This window comes from Pongo abelii, chromosome 7 (genome assembly GCF_028885655.2).
Source record: "Pongo abelii isolate AG06213 chromosome 7, NHGRI_mPonAbe1-v2.0_pri, whole genome shotgun sequence".
Lineage (NCBI taxonomy): Eukaryota > Metazoa > Chordata > Mammalia > Primates > Hominidae > Pongo > Pongo abelii.
Window position 1 is genome coordinate 41751040 of NC_071992.2, and position 18911 is coordinate 41769950.

Genomic DNA, 18911 nt, shown 5'->3' on the forward strand with positions numbered 1-18911 from the left:
GGTTATGGATATATGCATTGTTTGCATTTTTATGGTTTCATGGCAGTGTACATATAACAAAACCTATCAAATTATACACTTAAAGTGTGGGCATTTATTTTATGTCAGTCATCTCTCAGTAAAGCTGTTAAAATAACAAAATTAAAATACTTTATAAAAGAATTTACACTATTTTGTTGCCAACTCTCAGGCACTAGTTAAACCCATTCTTTATCAAATAAAATATTAGAAACACTTCATATTAAATGAGAAAAACTAACACATCAAAACAAAAAAATATTTAAAATGTTTGCCTCGTGGGGTTTACATTTGTGAGATTTCATCCAACTGTACAGTGGTGTTTGCATTTCATTTTATATGAAGAATAACTATGAAAAGAAGAAAAATACCAAAGATAAGCAAAAATGAAGACACTCATTTACTACTAATAGGAATATAATGGATACAACCACTTAGGAAAATCACTGGAAATATTTACTAATGTTCAATATGGGAATATGCAAGCATTGACACTTCCCATGTATGCATATATCTGATTTTCGAACATAATGTTGACCAAAAGACATGCTGTAGAATATTCACAGCAGCACTATTCATAATAACCCAAATTTCAAACTACCCAAATGTCTGTCAGAATATCAGAAATTAATACCTGCTATTTCTATGCAAATGTATAGTATGCATCAATTAGAATAAACATTTTACAACTATAAGCAACAACATCTATGGATTTCAAAAGTCAGTAATAATGAACAAAGTCAGAAAACAATGTTTATGCAGTATAATTCCATTTATATAACATTTAAAATCTGTCAAAAATGATCCACACTCAGCCTATTCAATAAATGGTGCTGAGAAAGTTGGATAGCCACATGCAGAAGAAAAAATCTATGTATTTCAACATATACAAAAATTAACTCAAGACAGATTAACAACTTAAATGTAAGACTTGAAAGTATAAAAGTTCTTACAGAAAACCTCTGAAAACCTTTTCTGGACATTGGTATAGGCAAAGAATTTATGACTCAAAGACCTCAAAAACAAATAAAGCAAAAGTAAAAATGGACAAATGGGATTTCTTAATTAAGCTAAAAAGCATCTGCAAAGAAAAACTAATAATCAACAAAGTAGGCAGACAACCTACAGAATGAGGGAAAATATTTGCAAACTATATTATCAACAAAGTACTGTTATCCAGAATCTATAAGAAACTAAAAAAACTCAAAAAGAAAAAATATAAACAACCCCATCAAAAAAATGGCAAAAGACATGAACAGACACTTCACAAAAGAAGACATCCAAGAGGCCAAAAAACATAGGAAGAAATGATTAGCATCACTAATCATCAGAGAAATGCAAATTAAAACTATAATGAGTTATTATGTTATCAGAATGGTTAGTATTCAAAAGTCATAAAACAACAGATGTAGGTGAGGATGTGGAGAAAAGGGAACACTTTTATACTGTTGGTGGAAATGTACATTAGTACTATCACTATGGAAAACAGTATGAAGATTTCTTAAAGAACTAAAAATAGAACTACCACTCAATCCAGGAGTCCTACTACTTGCTAGCTACCCAAAAGAAGAGAAATCATTATACATCATACGTTCATTGCAGAACTAGTCACAATAACAAAGTTATGGAATCAACCTAAGTGTCCATCAATGGAGGACTGGATAAAGAACACATTATATACATATATATATACACACACACACACACATATATTTATCATGTGATATATATTGTGATATATATATTGTGATATATATATATTGTAATATACATTGACATATATATATCAATGGAGGACTGGATAAAGAACACATGGTGCATATATATTTATATATATATAAAATATTTTCTCCCATTCTATAAGGTTGTCTGCCTACTTGGTTGGTTATACCATGTGTGTGTATATATATATATACCATGTGTTTTTTATCCAGTCCTCCATTGATGAATACATATTTATATTTATATTTCTTTATATATACATCATGGAATACTACTGAGCCATAAAAAAATAAAACCATGTCTTTTGCAGCAACATGGATGGAACTGGAGGCATTAACCTAAGTGAAATAACTCAGAATCAGAAAGCCAAATACTGCATTGGCTCACTTATAAGTGGGAGCTAAACAATGGGCACACATGGACATTCACAGCAGAATAATAGACACTGGGGACTCCAAAACATTGGAAGGTGAAAGAGATATGAAGGGTGAAAAATTACCTGTTGAATACAATGTGCACTATTCTGATGACAGGTACACTAAAAGCCTAGACTTCACCACTGCACAATATATCCATGCAGCAAAACTGCACTTGTACCTCCTTAATCTACTTTTCAAAGTGTATACAATATCAAAAGATACAAGTATAGTTAATGTGTCTAAATTAATAGCAAGCCAAAATGAAAGGGAAATAAGATTCATGCTCTTCGAGGCAAAATTAGTGATTTTCTTTGGGAAAGATGGTGTCTGGTAAACTAATTTGGGGAGTTATGAGTTATGTTTCCTAGATTTGTTGCTGGTTACATGGTCTTGTTCAATGTAAATGTCTTTTGAGTTGTACAACTTTATGGCACATGTTTTTGTTACTATGTTATATACATCAATAAATTTCACTAAATAAATAATAATTAAACAAACCATGATCTTTGTAAACTTTGGAAAGGAGAAAGGATTAGGAAATGTCCTGCAGTGCTTTAGAATTATAACAGGATCTTTTTTGAGACCTGGAGAGTGGGTATGTGCATATTCATTTAGTTAACTCATTGTTCATTTTGCTAATATATTTACATATTGTATACTTCTCAGAATTGTGTGATATCTAAACTTTCTAAGTATTAAAAAAACCAAAGGGAATAATACGCTTATAAAATGTCAGTGAGTGGAAAGATATACACATACACACATGCACACAGATGCACATGTTATGTATAGATATATAGATATAGATGCAGATACAAGTATAGGTATAAGTATGAATTTTGTTTACATACATAGAATATAAACACTAGATGGAGAGAAATGAGTCATTTATAAACGGTTTTCTCTAAGAAAAAAACTGATTTAGCAAGCGAGTGGGATGGTGGTTTCTCAAAGTATACATTTTTTAAAATTGTAACTTAATCCCTATTACTGTATTAACTTTTAAAGTATTGATGTTACAAATAAGCTGAATGCAGCAAACAGCACTCTAAACATGTATACAGCAGATTAATATTAAATAAGTATGTGTAAATAAATAGAAAATCTATGAAAAATATAGCACTGTAGTTTGCATTTATGTTCTATTTTTCCTAGTAGTTTGCAATGCATTAAAACTTCATTATATATACATGTATATGATTAAGGTGAAAAAATATAAATTTATTTAAATATCCACTGAGTCCCCACTAATTTATGATATGATTCATTTCTAGGTGACTTTTATACTGAAAAAGGCTACAATACACACTGGAACAACTGGCTTATTCTGAGTTTCTACATTTTTCTGCCGTTTTTCATAGTTCTTACCACTGTGATCTTTAAGAGAAATGAAATAAGGAAATCATCCAACAGAGAGAATGCAGAGTATAATCGGTAAATATGATATAGAATTAATGTATTAGGTTAAATTATCCTAGTCATTAACCAGTGTCATGCATTTTATATAACATTTGTTATATTAATTCTTAAATATACTATTTTAAATCTAATGTAAGTGGTATCTTTATAATTTTGTGTTTCAATAGTTTGTTATTATATTGGGGCAAGCCAAAATTCTCAATGTTCTAGAACTTTTCCTGATGAGTATGCTATGCTGTACCAAAGACTTACTAGGTCAGAAAAGAATATAGTTGGTACATTATTTTAAGTGCCCTTCTAGTTAGATCTCATTACACATTGGTGTTGGTTTTACTTACCATTTTAATATCTTTATTCTTGTAATCTGTTCAGATTTTCTGTTCTTTATTAAATCATGTTTGGAAGCTTGTGACTTCAAAAATATGTCCCTGTCTTCAAAATTGTGTAATTTGTTGCACAAAGTTATTCGTAGTATTTTCTTATAATCATTTTAATGTCTGTAGGGTCAGTATTGAATTATTGTACTTTATTCCTGATTTTGTTTATTTGCATTTTCTTTTTTTTCTTGTTCAGACCCGTTAAAGGTTTGTTAATTTTGCTGATATTTTAAAAGATCCAACTTTTTGTTATAATTATCTTTTGCTAGTGTTATTCAGTTTTGTATTTCATTAATTACAGGTTAATATTTCTTATCTACTTTTTTTTTCCTTGCTTGGGGATTGTCTAGCTCTTTTTCTAGTAATTGTAAGGCCAATGCTTACATGATTGTTTTGAGATCTTTGTTCTTCTGATATAGGCATTTAAATCCATAAATTTTCCCTTCGGCTTAGCTTCATTCTATACATTTTGATAGCATATATTTTCATTTCCATTCAGTTCAAAATATTCTGTTTTTTCTTGTGAATTCTTCCCTTGGACTCATACATTAGTTAGAAGTATATTGTTTAATTCCTAAATATTTATAGATTTCCCATATTTTTTGTCTTGTTAATTTTCAACTTAGTTGAGCTCTGGTCACAAAATATACTTCATTTGATTTCAATCATTGTAAATTTAAAATCTTTTTAAATATTTTGAGACTTTTTAATGGCCTAATATATAGTCTGTCCTGAAGACTGTTCCAAATACACTTGAATAGAAGATGTATTTACTATTGTGAATACCCACTGTGTGGATGGGGAGTTCTATAGAATACAGGTAGGTCAAGGTGGTTGATGATGTCATTTAAGTCTTCTATATCCTTGCTGATTTTTTGTCTAGTTATTCTATCAGTTTTATACCACTTCATGGAAGTATAATTGACATACAAATATGTATACATACTTAATATATACATCTTGATGAGTTTGGAAATAAGTATACCCCTTTAAACCATCATCACCATCAAGGCTATAAATATATCACCTCCCAAAGTTTCCTCCCAAATTCTTTATTATTGTTGTTGTTTTACCAAGGTAAGAACACTTGACATAGATCTACCCTCTTAGCAAATATCAAGTACACAATACAATATTGTTAGCTATAGGTACTGTGGTGTATAGTAGAGCTCCAGAATTTATCTTGCATAACTGAATCTTTGTACCCTTTAATGATCACCTTCCCATTCTCTGCTCCCATGTCCCTTGGCAACCACTGTTCTACTCTCTGCTTCTATGAATTTGATTATTTTTGAGCCCACATATAGTTAAGATCATGCAACTTTTGGCTGACATATTTCACACAAATTTTGTCTGGCACATTTTACTTGGCATAATGTCCTCTACATCTATTCATGAGATAACAAATAAGAGAATTTTCTTCATGGTTAAGGATGAGTAATATTCCATTACATACATTTGGCACATTTTCTTTATCTATTTACCCATGATGGACATTTAGGTTGTTTCCATATCATAGCTATTGTGAACAATGCTACAGTGAACATGGGAGTGCAGCTATCTCTTCAAGGTCCTGATTTCAAGTCCTTTGAATTCATACCCAGAAGTGAGGTTGTTGCATCATATGGTAGTTCTATTTTTCATTTATGAAGAACCTTCGTACTGTTTTCCATAATGGCTATACCAATTTACATTTCCACCAACAGTGTACAAGGGTTCCTTTTTCTTCATGTCTTTACTGACCTTGCTCTCTTTTCCCTTTTTTCAATAACCACCTTGTTAACCTAAGATGTGAAGTAAGCCATTCTAAGTGGAAAGTAATATCTCATAGTGGTCTTCATTTATGTTTTCCTGATTATTGGTGATGTTAAGTACCTTTTGATATACCTGTTATTCAATTGTATGTATTCTTGAAGAAATGTCTATTAAGCTTTTTTGACAATTTTTAAATCAGGTTATTTGCTTTCTTGCTATTCACTTGTATGAGATCTACACACACACAAATATATGTGTGTGTATGTATATATATGTGTGTATTTATATATATATATATACACATACACACATAGTTTGTAGAGACAGTGTCTCTGTATGTTACCTAGGCTTGTCTAAACTCTTGAGCTCAAGTGGTCCTCCCGCCTCAGCCTCTCAAAGCGCTGGGATTGCTGGCATGAGCCATGGTGCCTGGCCACCCATACATACTTTTGATATTATGAAACCCTTTATCAGATATATAGTTTGCAAATACTTTGTCTCATTCTATAGGCTGCCTTTTTATTTCATTGATTGTTTCTTTTGCTATGCAAAAGCTTTTTAGTTTAATGCAATCACTTTATTTCTGCTTCTATCATATGTGCTTTTGGTGACATACCCCATAAAATCATTGCCCAGACCAATGGCAAGGAGCTTTCTCTCTATTTTCTGCTAGATGTTTTATAGTTTCAGGTCTTACTGAAAGTAAGTATTTTGTCCATATTTATTTGATTTATGTGTATGATGTATGATAAAGGTCCAAGTTCATGTTTTTACATGTGAATATTCAGTTTACTCAACACCATTTATTAAAAAGACTGTCCTTTCCCCATTGTGTATTCTTGTTCTCCTTGTCAAAAATTAGTGGACCATATATGCAAGGGTGTAGTTCTGTGCTCTACTTTGTCCCATTGATATATGTATCTTTTTTATGCCAGTGCTTTACTATTTTGATTGCTATAGCTTTGTAATATAATTTGAAATCAGGAAGTGTAATATCTCCAGCTTTGTTCTTTTTGCTTAAGATTGCTTTGGCTATTTGAGATATTTTGTGGTTTCTTCTTAATGTCAGAGTTTTTTCGTATGCCCGTGAAAAATGCCATAGAAATTTTGATAGATATTGCAATAAAACTATACATCCCTTTGGGTAATATGGATATTTTAACAATCTTAATTTTTTCAATCCTTGAACAGTATATATGTCTTTTATTTATTCATGTGTATCTTAATGTCTTCATTAATTTTTATGGGCTTTATGTGCCAATTTTTTACTAGATTGGTTAAATTTACACCAAAGTATTTTACTCTTTCTGATGCTACTGTGAATGGGATTGGTTTTTTAATTTCTTTTTCAGATAGTTCATTGTTAGTATATAGAAACACAACTCATTTTTGAATGCTGATTTAGTATCCCGCAACTCTACTAAATTGATTTATCATTTCTAACAGTTTTTTAGTCTAGCCTTTAGGGGTTTCTATGCAAAAGATAATGTCATCTGCGAACAGTCAATTTTAATTCTTCCTTTCTAATTTTGATTTTCCTCCCTCTCTCCCTTCCCCTTTTCCTTTCTTTCCTTTCTTCCTTCCCTTCCTTCCCTCCCTTCCCTTCCCTTCACTTTCCTTCCCCTCTCTCCCTCCCTCTCTCCCTCCTTCCCTTCTTTCCTTCCTTCCTTCCTTCTTTCCTTCCTTCCCTCCCTCCTTCCTTTTCTTCCTTTTTTCTTTCTTCTTTCCTTCTTTTTGCCTAATTGTTTTGGCTACCATTTCCCATACTATGTTTAACAGAAGTGGCCAAAGTCAGTATCCTTGTCTTGATCCTGACCTTAGCTTTCCACCATTGAGCATGATGTCAGCTGTGTGCTTTCTGTATATGGCCTTTATTATGTACAGGCATATGCATTCTATACCTAACTTTTTCAGTGTTTTTATTATGAAAGAACATTGAATTTGGCCAAATGCTTTTTCTGCCTCTAGGGAGATGATCATAAAGTGTTTGTGATTCATTTTGTTAATGTGGTTGATCACATTTAGTGATTTGTGTATGTATAATCATCCTTGCATCCAGAAAATAAATCCTACTTGATCATGGAGTATGATCCTGTTAATGTGTTGCTGAATTTGCTTCCCTGATATTTTCTTGAGTGTTTTTGCATCTATGTTTATCAGAGTTATTAGCCTATAATTTTATTTTCATGTAGTTTATTTATCTGACTTTGGTATCAGGGTAATGCTCACCTTATAAAATGAATTTGTAGATATTCCCTTCCCTTCAATTATTAGAAAAGAAATGATATTAGTTTTTCCTTAGATGTTTGGTAGAATTCAGCTGTGAAGCAATCAGATCCTAGGATTTTCTTTTATGGGAGACTGTTACTCCTGATTCAATCTTTTTACTTGTTATTGGTCTGTTCAGATTTTCTATTTCCTCATGATTTAGCTTGGTAAGTTGTATGTGTCCAGGAATTTATTCATTTCTTTTAGTGTATCCACCTTGTTGGCATCTAACTGTTCATAGTAGTCTCTTATGATCCTGTCTGTGGTATCAGTTGTAATGTCTCCTCTTTCATTTATAATTTTATTTATTTGAGTCTTCTCTCTTTTTATTCAGTCTAGCTTAAGGTTTGACAATTTTGCTTACTTTTTTTTCAAAAAATTAACTTGGTTTGGCTACTCTAGGTCACTTAAATTTCCATATAAATTTTAGAATTCACTTATAAATTTCTATTTAAAAGCCACTTGGAATTTTGACAGTGACTGCATTCAATCAGTAGATTAATTTGGTAAAAATTGCCATATTAGCAACATTAAGTCATCTGATCCATAAGCATGGTGTGCTTTCTTATATATATTTAAATCTTCTTTAGTTTATTTAAAGTAATTTCTTTTAGTTTTATGAGTAAAAATCTTAAATTTTGATTACATTTAATCATCACTATTTTATTATTTTGATGTAATTGTAATTGAATTTTTTAATTTTGTGTTCCAAAAGCTCACTGCTAGTGGATAGCAATAAAAGTGATTTTGTGTATATTGATCTTCCTGCAAAACTGATGAAGTGACATATTAGCTCTCATGGGTTTTTAGAGAATTTTTAAATGATTTTTCTATATACAAGACCATGGCATTTACAAAAGGAGTGTTTAACTCTCTCATTCCAATCTGGATGACTTCTTTGGATCTACTTCTTTCTACTGTTTAATTGCTCTGGCTACAATTTCCATACAATGTTGAATAGGAGTGGTGATAGCAAATGTCTTTGTCTTTCTTATTTTAGAAGATCATTCTGTCTGTTACCTTCAAGTATGTTGTTAGCTATGGGTTTTTTGTAGATGCGCTTAGTCATGATAAGGATATATTATTCTAGTCTTAATTTGTTGAATGTTTTAATCATGAAACTGTATCATGAAACCATTTGGTCACTTTGTACAATCTATTTTATATGTTGCTATAGTTGGATAATAATTATCTTTGTCTTACTCTGTATAGGGTAATAGTGGCTTCAAAGGATGCATTGTGTAGTATTTCATCTTCTATTATTTGGAAGAGTTTTTGAAGAATTGTTATTAGTTTAATTTTGAGTGCTTCATAGACATCATTCCTGAAGTCAAAGAAGACCTAAGTTTTCCTTTGTGGAAAGATTCTTCTTTGTACAGTTGTTGTTAATTACATGTCTCATATTTTTATAGATTTATTTGTGTTTCTATTTATGGGCATATCTGAAAGTTAGACATGAAGGGAGAGGCCTTAGTTTACAGAGGAGAGGAAATCCGGGGACCCACACTTTAAGCTGGTCATGTTTTTGTTGTCCTCCCACTCCAACTGGTTCCATTTAATAGCTTCTTGCAACATATTTAGTTTATATTATAGTACGTAGTACATGTAAACTTTCACTGGGATTATTCTTCTGAGTTCAGAATTTATGATCATGAAAATGACATCTAAGTGAAGAGTAGGCACACTAGCATTACAACAGGAAACAAACCTATATTGTGTTTTTGGTCAAATTTGACTACTATTTTTGAATATTTTTCTTAACCCAACAGTATTTGATACTGTTGACCACCACTCATTTCCTGAAACTATTTTATTCCTTGAGAGGGAGACCTACTGGCAAAAAAATTCCTCAATTTTTGTTTGTAGGAGAAAGTGTTTATTTCTCTTTAATTTTCAAAGGACAATTTCACAGGGTAGAGAATTCTGGAGGGGTGTGTGTGTGTGTGTTCTTGGAACACCAAATGTTTTGTCCTACTGTTTTGTTGTTTCCTTGTTGACTGAAGAGAAGTTGGAAGTAATTCTTATAGTTGAGCCTCTATAGGTAAAATGATTTTTCCTTTAGATTCTTTCAAGATTTGTTCTTTGCCTCTGATTTTCTGCAGTTTGAATATGATATATCTAGTTGTTATTTTTTGACATCTAATCTACTTAGTGTTTTCTGAGTTTGCTGAATCTGTGGGTTGGTGTCTGATCAGCTTTGTGAAATTATCAGGCATTATTGCTTCAAATAATTCTGCTTTGTTTTATTTTTCTTCTCCTCTGGTATTACCATCATGCATATGCTACTCCTTTTGTAGTTGTTCCACAGTTCTTGGAGAGAGATATATATCTCCAAGATATATATATATATAAAAAAATACGTATATTTATATATATATTTTTTTAAATTTTGAGACGGAGTCTAACTCTGTTGCCAGGCTGGAGTGCAGTGGTGCCATCTCAGCTTACTGCAACTCTGCCTCCCGGGTGCAAGCAACTACCTTGCCTCAGCTTCTGGAGTATCTAGGACTACAGGCATGTGCCACCCCACCTGGCTAATTTTTTTTTTTCTCGTATTTTAGTGGAGAGGGGATTTTGCCATGTTGGCCAGGATGGTCTTGATCTCCTGACCTCATGGATCAGCCCACCTCAGCCTCCCAAAGGGCTGGGATTACAGGCGTGAGCCACTGCACCTGGCCAGTTCTTAGATATTTTGTTTCATTTTTTTTCAGTATTCTCTTCTTTGATTTTCAGTTTTGGAAGTTTCTATTGACATATCCTCAAGCTCACTGTTTCCTTCCTCAGCTCTGTCCAGCCTACTACTGGCCCCAAGAGAGGCTTCATTTCTATAACAATGTTTTTGAATCCTAACATTTATTTTTTTAATTATTTCTTAGATTTTCCATCTTTCTGATGACATTGTCCATTTCTTCTTGCATGCTATCTACTTTTTTCTATTAAAACCCTTTACATGTTAATCAAGTTGTTATGAACTTTGAATCTCATAATTCCAACATCTCTACCATGTCTGTATCTGGTTCTGATGCTTACGTTGCCTCTTCAAACTGTGTTTTTGTCTTTTAGTATTGCTTGTAATTTTTTGTTGAAAGCTGGACATGATATTCTACGTTAAAGAACCTGTGCTAAATAGATATGTCGGAAAGGTGTTGGGCGGGGAGGGAAGCATTCTGCAGTCCTATGATTAGGTTTTAGTCTTTTAGTGAACCTTTGTCCTTTACTCCTACTTCTGAGTTTTTCCTACTCCTTTAAATAACACACAATGACTAGAGTGGGGCTGGAGTTAGAGCTTTCCCTCCTCCCACATGAAAAGCAAGAGAGGGCTGCAGTTGAGTATTTCCCTTCCCCCCAGGTAAATTAGGCTCTGCTAAATCCCAGCAGTTCAGGTCATGATGGAAGAGTTTCTCTTGAGGGAAGCCCTTGTTAAGAAGAACACAATGCTCTGGACATATTTCAGACTGGCTCCTTTTCCCTTCTAATTCTAGAAGCATAAGAAAAGTTTTCTCTGATTTTCAGTGTGAGAACCTGATAGCTTCCTGGGGGTAGACACATAATAGGGGTAGACTCATAATAATATGGAGACATCTAAAACTAGGGCCCCTGGAGTTGTTTACTCTCAGACTTGTCCACACTGAGCTTCTATCTATTCTTCAGTTATAGTTTAAATTTTTCTACCCTGGTACTGGTTCTCATGGAAGTTTCTGCTCATGAATTTCTGCTCTGGTAAGTTATAATTAGTTATATCCACTTGTCTGTCTCTAGTTTGGGAAATAGCTGTTTGTCTTGTGATCTCAATTCTCTAACAGATCTAAGAAGCATTGTTAATTTTCAGTTTCTTTGGATTTTTACTTGTTGTTAGAACAGAATGATGAAATGACAGCTTCCAAGCTCTGTACATGCTGGACACAGAAACCAAAGTCTGTCTATACTGTTCCTTTTAAAAATATAATTCTGTGCATAGTTGCCTTTACCAAGGTTCTTTGCTTCATCATGTTGGATTAGAATTACTGTCTTGGGACATTTGCTTCAGTCTGAAGAATATTTTTTTTTTGTTGTTTCTTGTAAGGTGCATCTACTAGTAATTCTCCCAAATTCTTAAAAATGTTTCTATTACACAATCATCTTTGAAATATAGTATTGCTGGCTATAAGATTTTTACATGGCAGTAGCTGTTTTATTTTAACATTTTGGATACGTCACCCCATTGTCTTCTAGCCTCCACATTCCTGATGGGAGATAAGCTGAGAAAATCTTACTGAAGTTTTTTTGCATGTAATGAATTGCTTTTGTCTTACTGTCTTTATCTTTCAATATTTTGACTAGATATACATATAGATTTTTTGCTCCTTTACCTCTCTATTATTTCTGGTACTCCATTAGATATATACTGGTACACTTAATGGTATTTTACATTTATGTAAAGCTCTACTCATATTTTTAAGTAATTTTTCTTTTTGTTTTTCCACTTACATAATATCTATTAATCTATTAATTTAACTGAACTTCTTCCAACTCAAATATATTGCTAAGTCATTCTATTACCTTTTTAATAATTTCACTTTACTGTTACTTTATATTTGATGAAGCATTGTCATCATTTTTCCCTTTTTTAATCCATGGTTTCCTTTAGTTCTTTGTATTTATAATAGCTGCTTTGAAATCTTTGTCTGCCAAGTCTAACTTAGTCCAAATATTTCTGCAGTTTTTGTTGCCTAATATTTTTGGTGGGTATATGGATTGTACTTTCTGTTTTTTTCCTCTGGATTCTAATCCTCCCCAGTGGATTTGTTTGGTAATTTGGCTGGACTATTTTATTGCAATCTGTTTTCCTTGTAATGTGAAACTTTTGATGTTGCTCCTAAAAGGGTACAGGCTTAGGATGTACACGGTAACCTTGTGATGACAACGACTATAGTCAAGGCCCTTTTTAACACCCTTTTTGTTGTTTCTCTCTGTTAAACCATCTGCTTCTGCTGTTGTAACACCCAACTATTAGCTTACACCAATTGCAGGCTGATTGCTAAATTGTTTTCAACATGCCTTGGAGCATAAATTGCTCCATAGTCTGATCAATTAAATCCAAGTACTTTTGCAAAAATAGTCTTTGAACCTAGCCCTTGAAGCTTATTTCTTCCTTCTAACCCCCAAAGAACCATCCTTAGTGACCTCTTTCTTTGGTTGTCTTTGTTAAACATCTAGCTGGTGTATAATTTAGTTTTTTTTTTTTTTAATATCTACCATCTTTTCTTAATTGTTTACCATCACAATCTCCATTGATTTTGACAGCATCCTTAGGCTTAAACTTTCCTACCCTCTGTTGTAATTAAGTTATCTTAAAAGAGGTACAGACCAGAATTTTACTCTTGGACATTTATCTCCAAGAAATGAAAACTGTGTTCTCTCAGAAACTTGAATTCAAATGTTCATAATACTTTAATGAATAATGAAAAACTAGAAATTTCTTCAATGCATTTCAGTGGCTTAATGGTTACCAAAAGCAGAGTAAATCCATACTATGACATATACTAACTAAAACAAAGCCAGTTTCAAAAGCTGACATACTTTGCAATAGGACTTATACAAAGTTATTGAAATATAAAAAAAGTCAGTATGGGAAAAAGATTAATGATTGTCAGGGACTAGGAATTATGGGAGAGTTTGATGTGTATGTCTATAAAGGGGGAAGGCATCAAAAAGTCTTGTGTTTATAATATAGTTCTGTATCTTAATGTGATTATAGTTATATGTTACTACACATGTGATCATGTTGCACAGAACTACACACATGCCAGCATAAGATCATGTATACCTGGTGAAATATGACAAACCTCTGTGAATTGCATCAATATTAATTTTCTGATTTTCATATTATATTATAGTTAGGCAAAATGTTAACATAAAGGAGTTTCGCTAAAAGGTACACAGGACCTTCCTGTGCATTTCTTTGAAATGTCCCATGAATATGAAACTACTTCAAAACAGAAAGTCAAAAAGTTATTTCATGAATATAAATGTAAAGGTAAAGTTATGGAACTTTTTGAAGAACACAAAACTTTTGGAGACCCAGAACTGTACCAAGGATTATTTTACATGAGAACAAATCATGATCCATGAGGAAAATTTGAACTTCATAAAAATTTAAAAAGCAGTTTTTATAAGGTACCTTCAGCAGAAACAAGGAAATAGTATGACATGAAAAAGTGGATTGGTTAACATTAGGTTACTTCAGGTTATTTTTCCCTGCAAATGTTAAAGCAGAGGGGACTTTCTGATCACATAAGCTAAAATTGACCTGTGTAAGGATTTGGCTTTAATCTCTCTCCTGATTTCTTGGAAAGTCAGATAAACAACTTAGTTTCCGTTTGGTTACATGGCACCTTAGGATGAATGGCTCCATTTTAGTTTCTTCTGTTGGAGACTAGTGCAAGAACTCAGCTCAACAATAACCTCCCATAAATTTTATTTAACAACCATCTTACAAAATCTTCCTAACATGCAAAATTAACACACACTTAAAACTTTTGAATAATTTAATATTACTTTCATAAAAAGTTTATTTACTTACCCAATTAGCTTAAATCCCAAATGTGACATTCTTTTATCAAAAGTAGTTAGTTTTGAAAGAGAAAGCTAAATTAATTTAACTGCATTCCCAGAGAAAGTTGTATACATCCTAAAAATGAATTTATAATTTATTTCTAGCTACGACATTTCTTCAATATGTCTAGTTTCCTATTAGCCTCTGACCTACTTGAACACAAGGATGGCATCCCTGTATTTTGGAAAGAGCTGCTACAAAGGTCCCTGAAATGTATTCAAGTCCTTTCCCCATTGTCTTGGATATTAGCACTTGGCTCCTTTTAAGTTATGTTAATATCACTAGCAAGTGGTTGCTCCACAGCCTACTTGAATTCCTCTCCTTTCAAAACTTTTTCTTGCTACAAAGCTAGGCTGAAAATTTTTCAAACTGTTATGCTCTGCTTCCTGATTAAATATAAATTTCAACTCTAAATCATTACTTTGCTCACCCATCTGATTATGGATTGTTAGAAGCAGCCAGGCAACATCTTGAAAACTTTACTGCTTAGAAATTTTCTCTGCCAGATATCCTATATGATCGTCTTTAGTTCAAGCTTCCACAGATCCCTAGGGAATGAACACAATGCAGCCAAGCTCTCTGCCAAGGCGTAACACACATGACCTTTGTTCCAGTTCCCAGGAGTTCCTCATTTCCTTCTGAGACCTTGGCAGCCTGGACTTAACTATCCATATCACTGTCAGCCTTTTGGTCACAGTCATTTTAACTAGTCTCTAGGAAGTTCCAAATGTTCCCTCATCTTCCTGTCTTTATCTGAGCCCTCTGAACTCTTCCAACCCATTACCCAGTTCCAAAGCTGCTTCCAGATTTTCAGGTATCTTTATAGCAATGCCCCACTGCTAGTACAAATTTTCTATGTTAGGCCATTCTTGCATTGCTATAAAGAAATATGAGAAATTGAGGTCATTTATAAAGAAAAGGGACTTAATCGGCTCACAGTTCTGCAGGCTTTACAGGAAGCATGGTGCTGGCATCTGGTCAGCTTTTAGGGAGGCCTCAGGGAGCTTACAATCATGGCAGAAGGTGAAGGGGCAAAAGGTATGTCACAAGGGAAAAGCAGGAGCAAGTGAGAGAGAGTCAGGTGAGGGTGATACCACACACTTTGAAATGGCCAAATCTTGCAAGAACTCACTATTACCAGGACAGCACCAAACCATGGGCGATTCAACCCCATGATACAAACACCTCCCACCAGGCACCACCTCTAGCGCTGGGGATTATGATCCAGCATGAGATTTGGGCAAGGACAAATATCCAAACAATATATACACATTTTTTTTAAAAAAAGCAGCCATCCTAATCAGTCAAAGAAAATTAAGAAATTTAAATAATGAACATGTATTTCCTGTTTTGATTACTTGACTGATGAACAGAGATTTTAATAAAATCATGAGTAACTGTATTATTTATCATGCCTTCAGTGATGTATAGTAGACTTCAGAAATGTGTTCAAGTCATAGAGAGTCAGAAAGTCATTATTCTTTAATAGCAACACAATAAATCCTGATATATTAATTATTATCAACTATCACGTGAATTAACAAAATATATAAAAAATAAAGTCTTTAAGGTATATAGGACTATTTTAATAAATATGACATACAACATATATCACAACAAAAAGCACATGGTTAAAAAGTAAATACTTCAGTGAAAAAAATCTTGGCTATTTGGAGGTTAATTTTTTATGTTGTTATTGTTTGTAAGTCAAACAAATATTGTATGTTTAGAAGGAAGTGTGGAAAAATGAATTGTAAAAAAGCCAACCTTATTTTGCTTCCTTCTACAAACTGGAGAAGACAATCAATATTTGATTTTGTTTTTAAATATTGCATGAAAGGTGTACAAGCAAGAGTATTCCATAGAAGGACAACTTAAGAATGTCTGGCAAAAAAATTGAAATTAGGTAATTCTATTTTTATATTTTTGAGAACTGCCATACTGTGTTCCACAGTAGTTTTACAATTTTTCATTCCCACCAACAGTCCAAAAGGGTTCCAGTTTGCCCATATTCTTGCTAGGATTGTTATTTTCTGCTTGTTTTTAAAACAGTAGCCATCCTAATGGGTGTGAGGAGATATCTCATTATGGTTTTGATTTGCATTTCCCTAATGATTAGTGATATTGAGCATATTTTCTTGTGTTTGTGGGCCACAGAGGATGGGAAGTTGTTGTTGAATACGTATTATTCAATGGGGAGTTATTCTTTACTGAGCAAAGAATTTCACTTTTGCAAGATGAAAATGTTTCTGGAGATAGATGGTGATAGTTTCACAACAATATGAATGTACTTAGTACCACTGAACTGTACACTAAAAATGGTTAGAATGTGTATTTTACTACATAAAGTATTTTTATAAAGTGAATAAAGAAATTGTAAAAAAAAAAAGTCAGCAACCTGAATATTAACTATAAAATGAAAATTATTTCCATGTTAACTCTATTGTTTTCCTGTGTGAACTTCATATTAATGGGGAAAAAAATAAAGACTAACCTTTTATTTTGTCTCCCTAAGCCATAGGTTTTTCTAAGAAACAAAGTGTGTAAAACTGAATAAATGGTTTTTGATTGTTTTTACATAGTCATTTCATAGTTTGCCTGGTAAATTATAAGTCAATGCTAAGGTACAAAAACATATACATTTATTTTATGTTTAGCTTTTTAGTTGGACTCCTTATAATATAGATAAGTTACCTATAATATAGATAAGAACCAAATTTATGTAGATAATATAACATCTATAATATAGATAACCAAACTTATCTATAATAATCTTTGATTTTTAGCAATTATAAAGTAGAAATTCAGTAGTAAATAAGGTTTAAAATAGGCAATTGGCCACTACTAAACATACTGTGAATTTCTATTTTTTCTGTTTTTCTTCACTGTAGTAATTCATCCATTGTATCAGAAAGCGATGACGTGGGACATTAATATTGCACAGAACTTCCATAGCAAATAATCTAAAGGAACAAATGTGCTTTATTTATAACCTTATGTTATCCCAGAATGCATTGTAAATGTCAAACTTTTGGAAAATAAAGCCTGCGTGCCTTCCCACGTGCCTCCTCCAGTGCCTCCTGCTGTGGGTGGGAACCCCCTGACTCCAAGTTCCAAGAGTCTCTGGGATCCACAGACCTGGGTCTGGGCCGTGCCCTCCAGACTCCACCATTCCTGGGATCCGCTCGGCCTCCCCAGCCCTGGCCAGAAGCAGCCCCCATTCCATGCTCATCAGCCATGACTGTGGCGAGGCCGCTGGCCACGCAATGCTCTCTTGCTGATCCTCTCAGGGCTGGGCCGGCTGACCTCCACGGGTGATTGCAAGTGAAGAATTTTTGCTGCGTACGAGGACTGCATTTCAGTGTCCAGAGAGGAAGCATGTGTCACCCTCCCTGTTCCAGTAGCTCAGGCCAAGCTGTGCAGAAGAAACAGAGCTTGTTGCTCCAGAGCCCCAGAGCCTCAAGGCCAGGCGGGCATCGTCCTTCTTGGTCTTGAACCTCAGGCCAGGCTGGGGAGGGGCACGGTCAGAGCCTGCCCAGTTTCAGAGCCGCTGTGCCACTGGCATCTGGTTGAAACTGCTAGTTGGAGGGCTCAGCCCAGAACTCAGACAGCTGTTCCTCACTTACCTGACTCTGCTCAAGAGGGTGAATTTCCTGGAGAGGTGGGGGAAGGAGGGAGGCTGAATGGGGTTTGACACCTACAGCCCATATTTCCTTTCCCATTCTGGGTTGAGGTCACCAAGACCCAGAGTATGGGGGATGACTCTGGGTAATAGTCCCTCTTCTCTTCTAGGGGAGCCTCTTCCTGGAAGTGGACAAAGTCTGGTTTTGTGGGGGGTGTGTGTGTGTGTGTGTGTATTGGGGCTCGGAAATATAGTGATGTAAGATGAGCAGACAAGTGAAGAAAGGATGCTGTGATACACTGGGAATGCTCACATGTTTTTCCTTACTGCAGATTCTGAAACACCGTTTCTACAAATTGTATGGCCACTGAATATTAAGAAAGACACCAATAATGGTGATGTATCTATACACATTCATCTGTGAAATTATGTTTGTGCTCATATTTACTTTGTTCTTACATTTTGCCTGAGTGAAAATAAGTGGTTTACTTACTTTTTCTTTCATTATTCTTCAAGTAATATATGCATACTAGGGAAATAATTCTTAAATATTTAAAAATACAGTCTCAAAAAGAAAAAACAAAAGAAAGCATACCAAATTCCTAGCACATAAAAAGGCTAAACAGCCAACTTGAACTTGATTTTAACTAGCTTTATTGAGACGTAATTAACATATCATACAATTCACCCATTTAAAGTATGCAGTGCGCCAGGTG

General features: G+C 33.7%; 1 protein-coding gene across 2 annotated transcripts in view; it reads left to right on the forward strand.

The window, feature by feature from the left end:
- Positions 1-17633, forward strand: part of LOC100434416 (disintegrin and metalloproteinase domain-containing protein 18) — a 155768-nt gene extending 138135 nt beyond the window's left edge. For both annotated transcript variants that reach the window (XM_024251201.3, XM_054561496.2), the window contains 2 exons: positions 3434-3593; positions 17465-17633. In XM_024251201.3, the coding sequence (XP_024106969.3) occupies positions 3434-3593; positions 17465-17507 (203 nt within the window). In that variant the 3' untranslated portion in view covers positions 17508-17633. The remainder of the gene's footprint in view (positions 1-3433; positions 3594-17464) is intronic.
- Positions 17634-18911: the final 1278 nt, after the last annotated feature.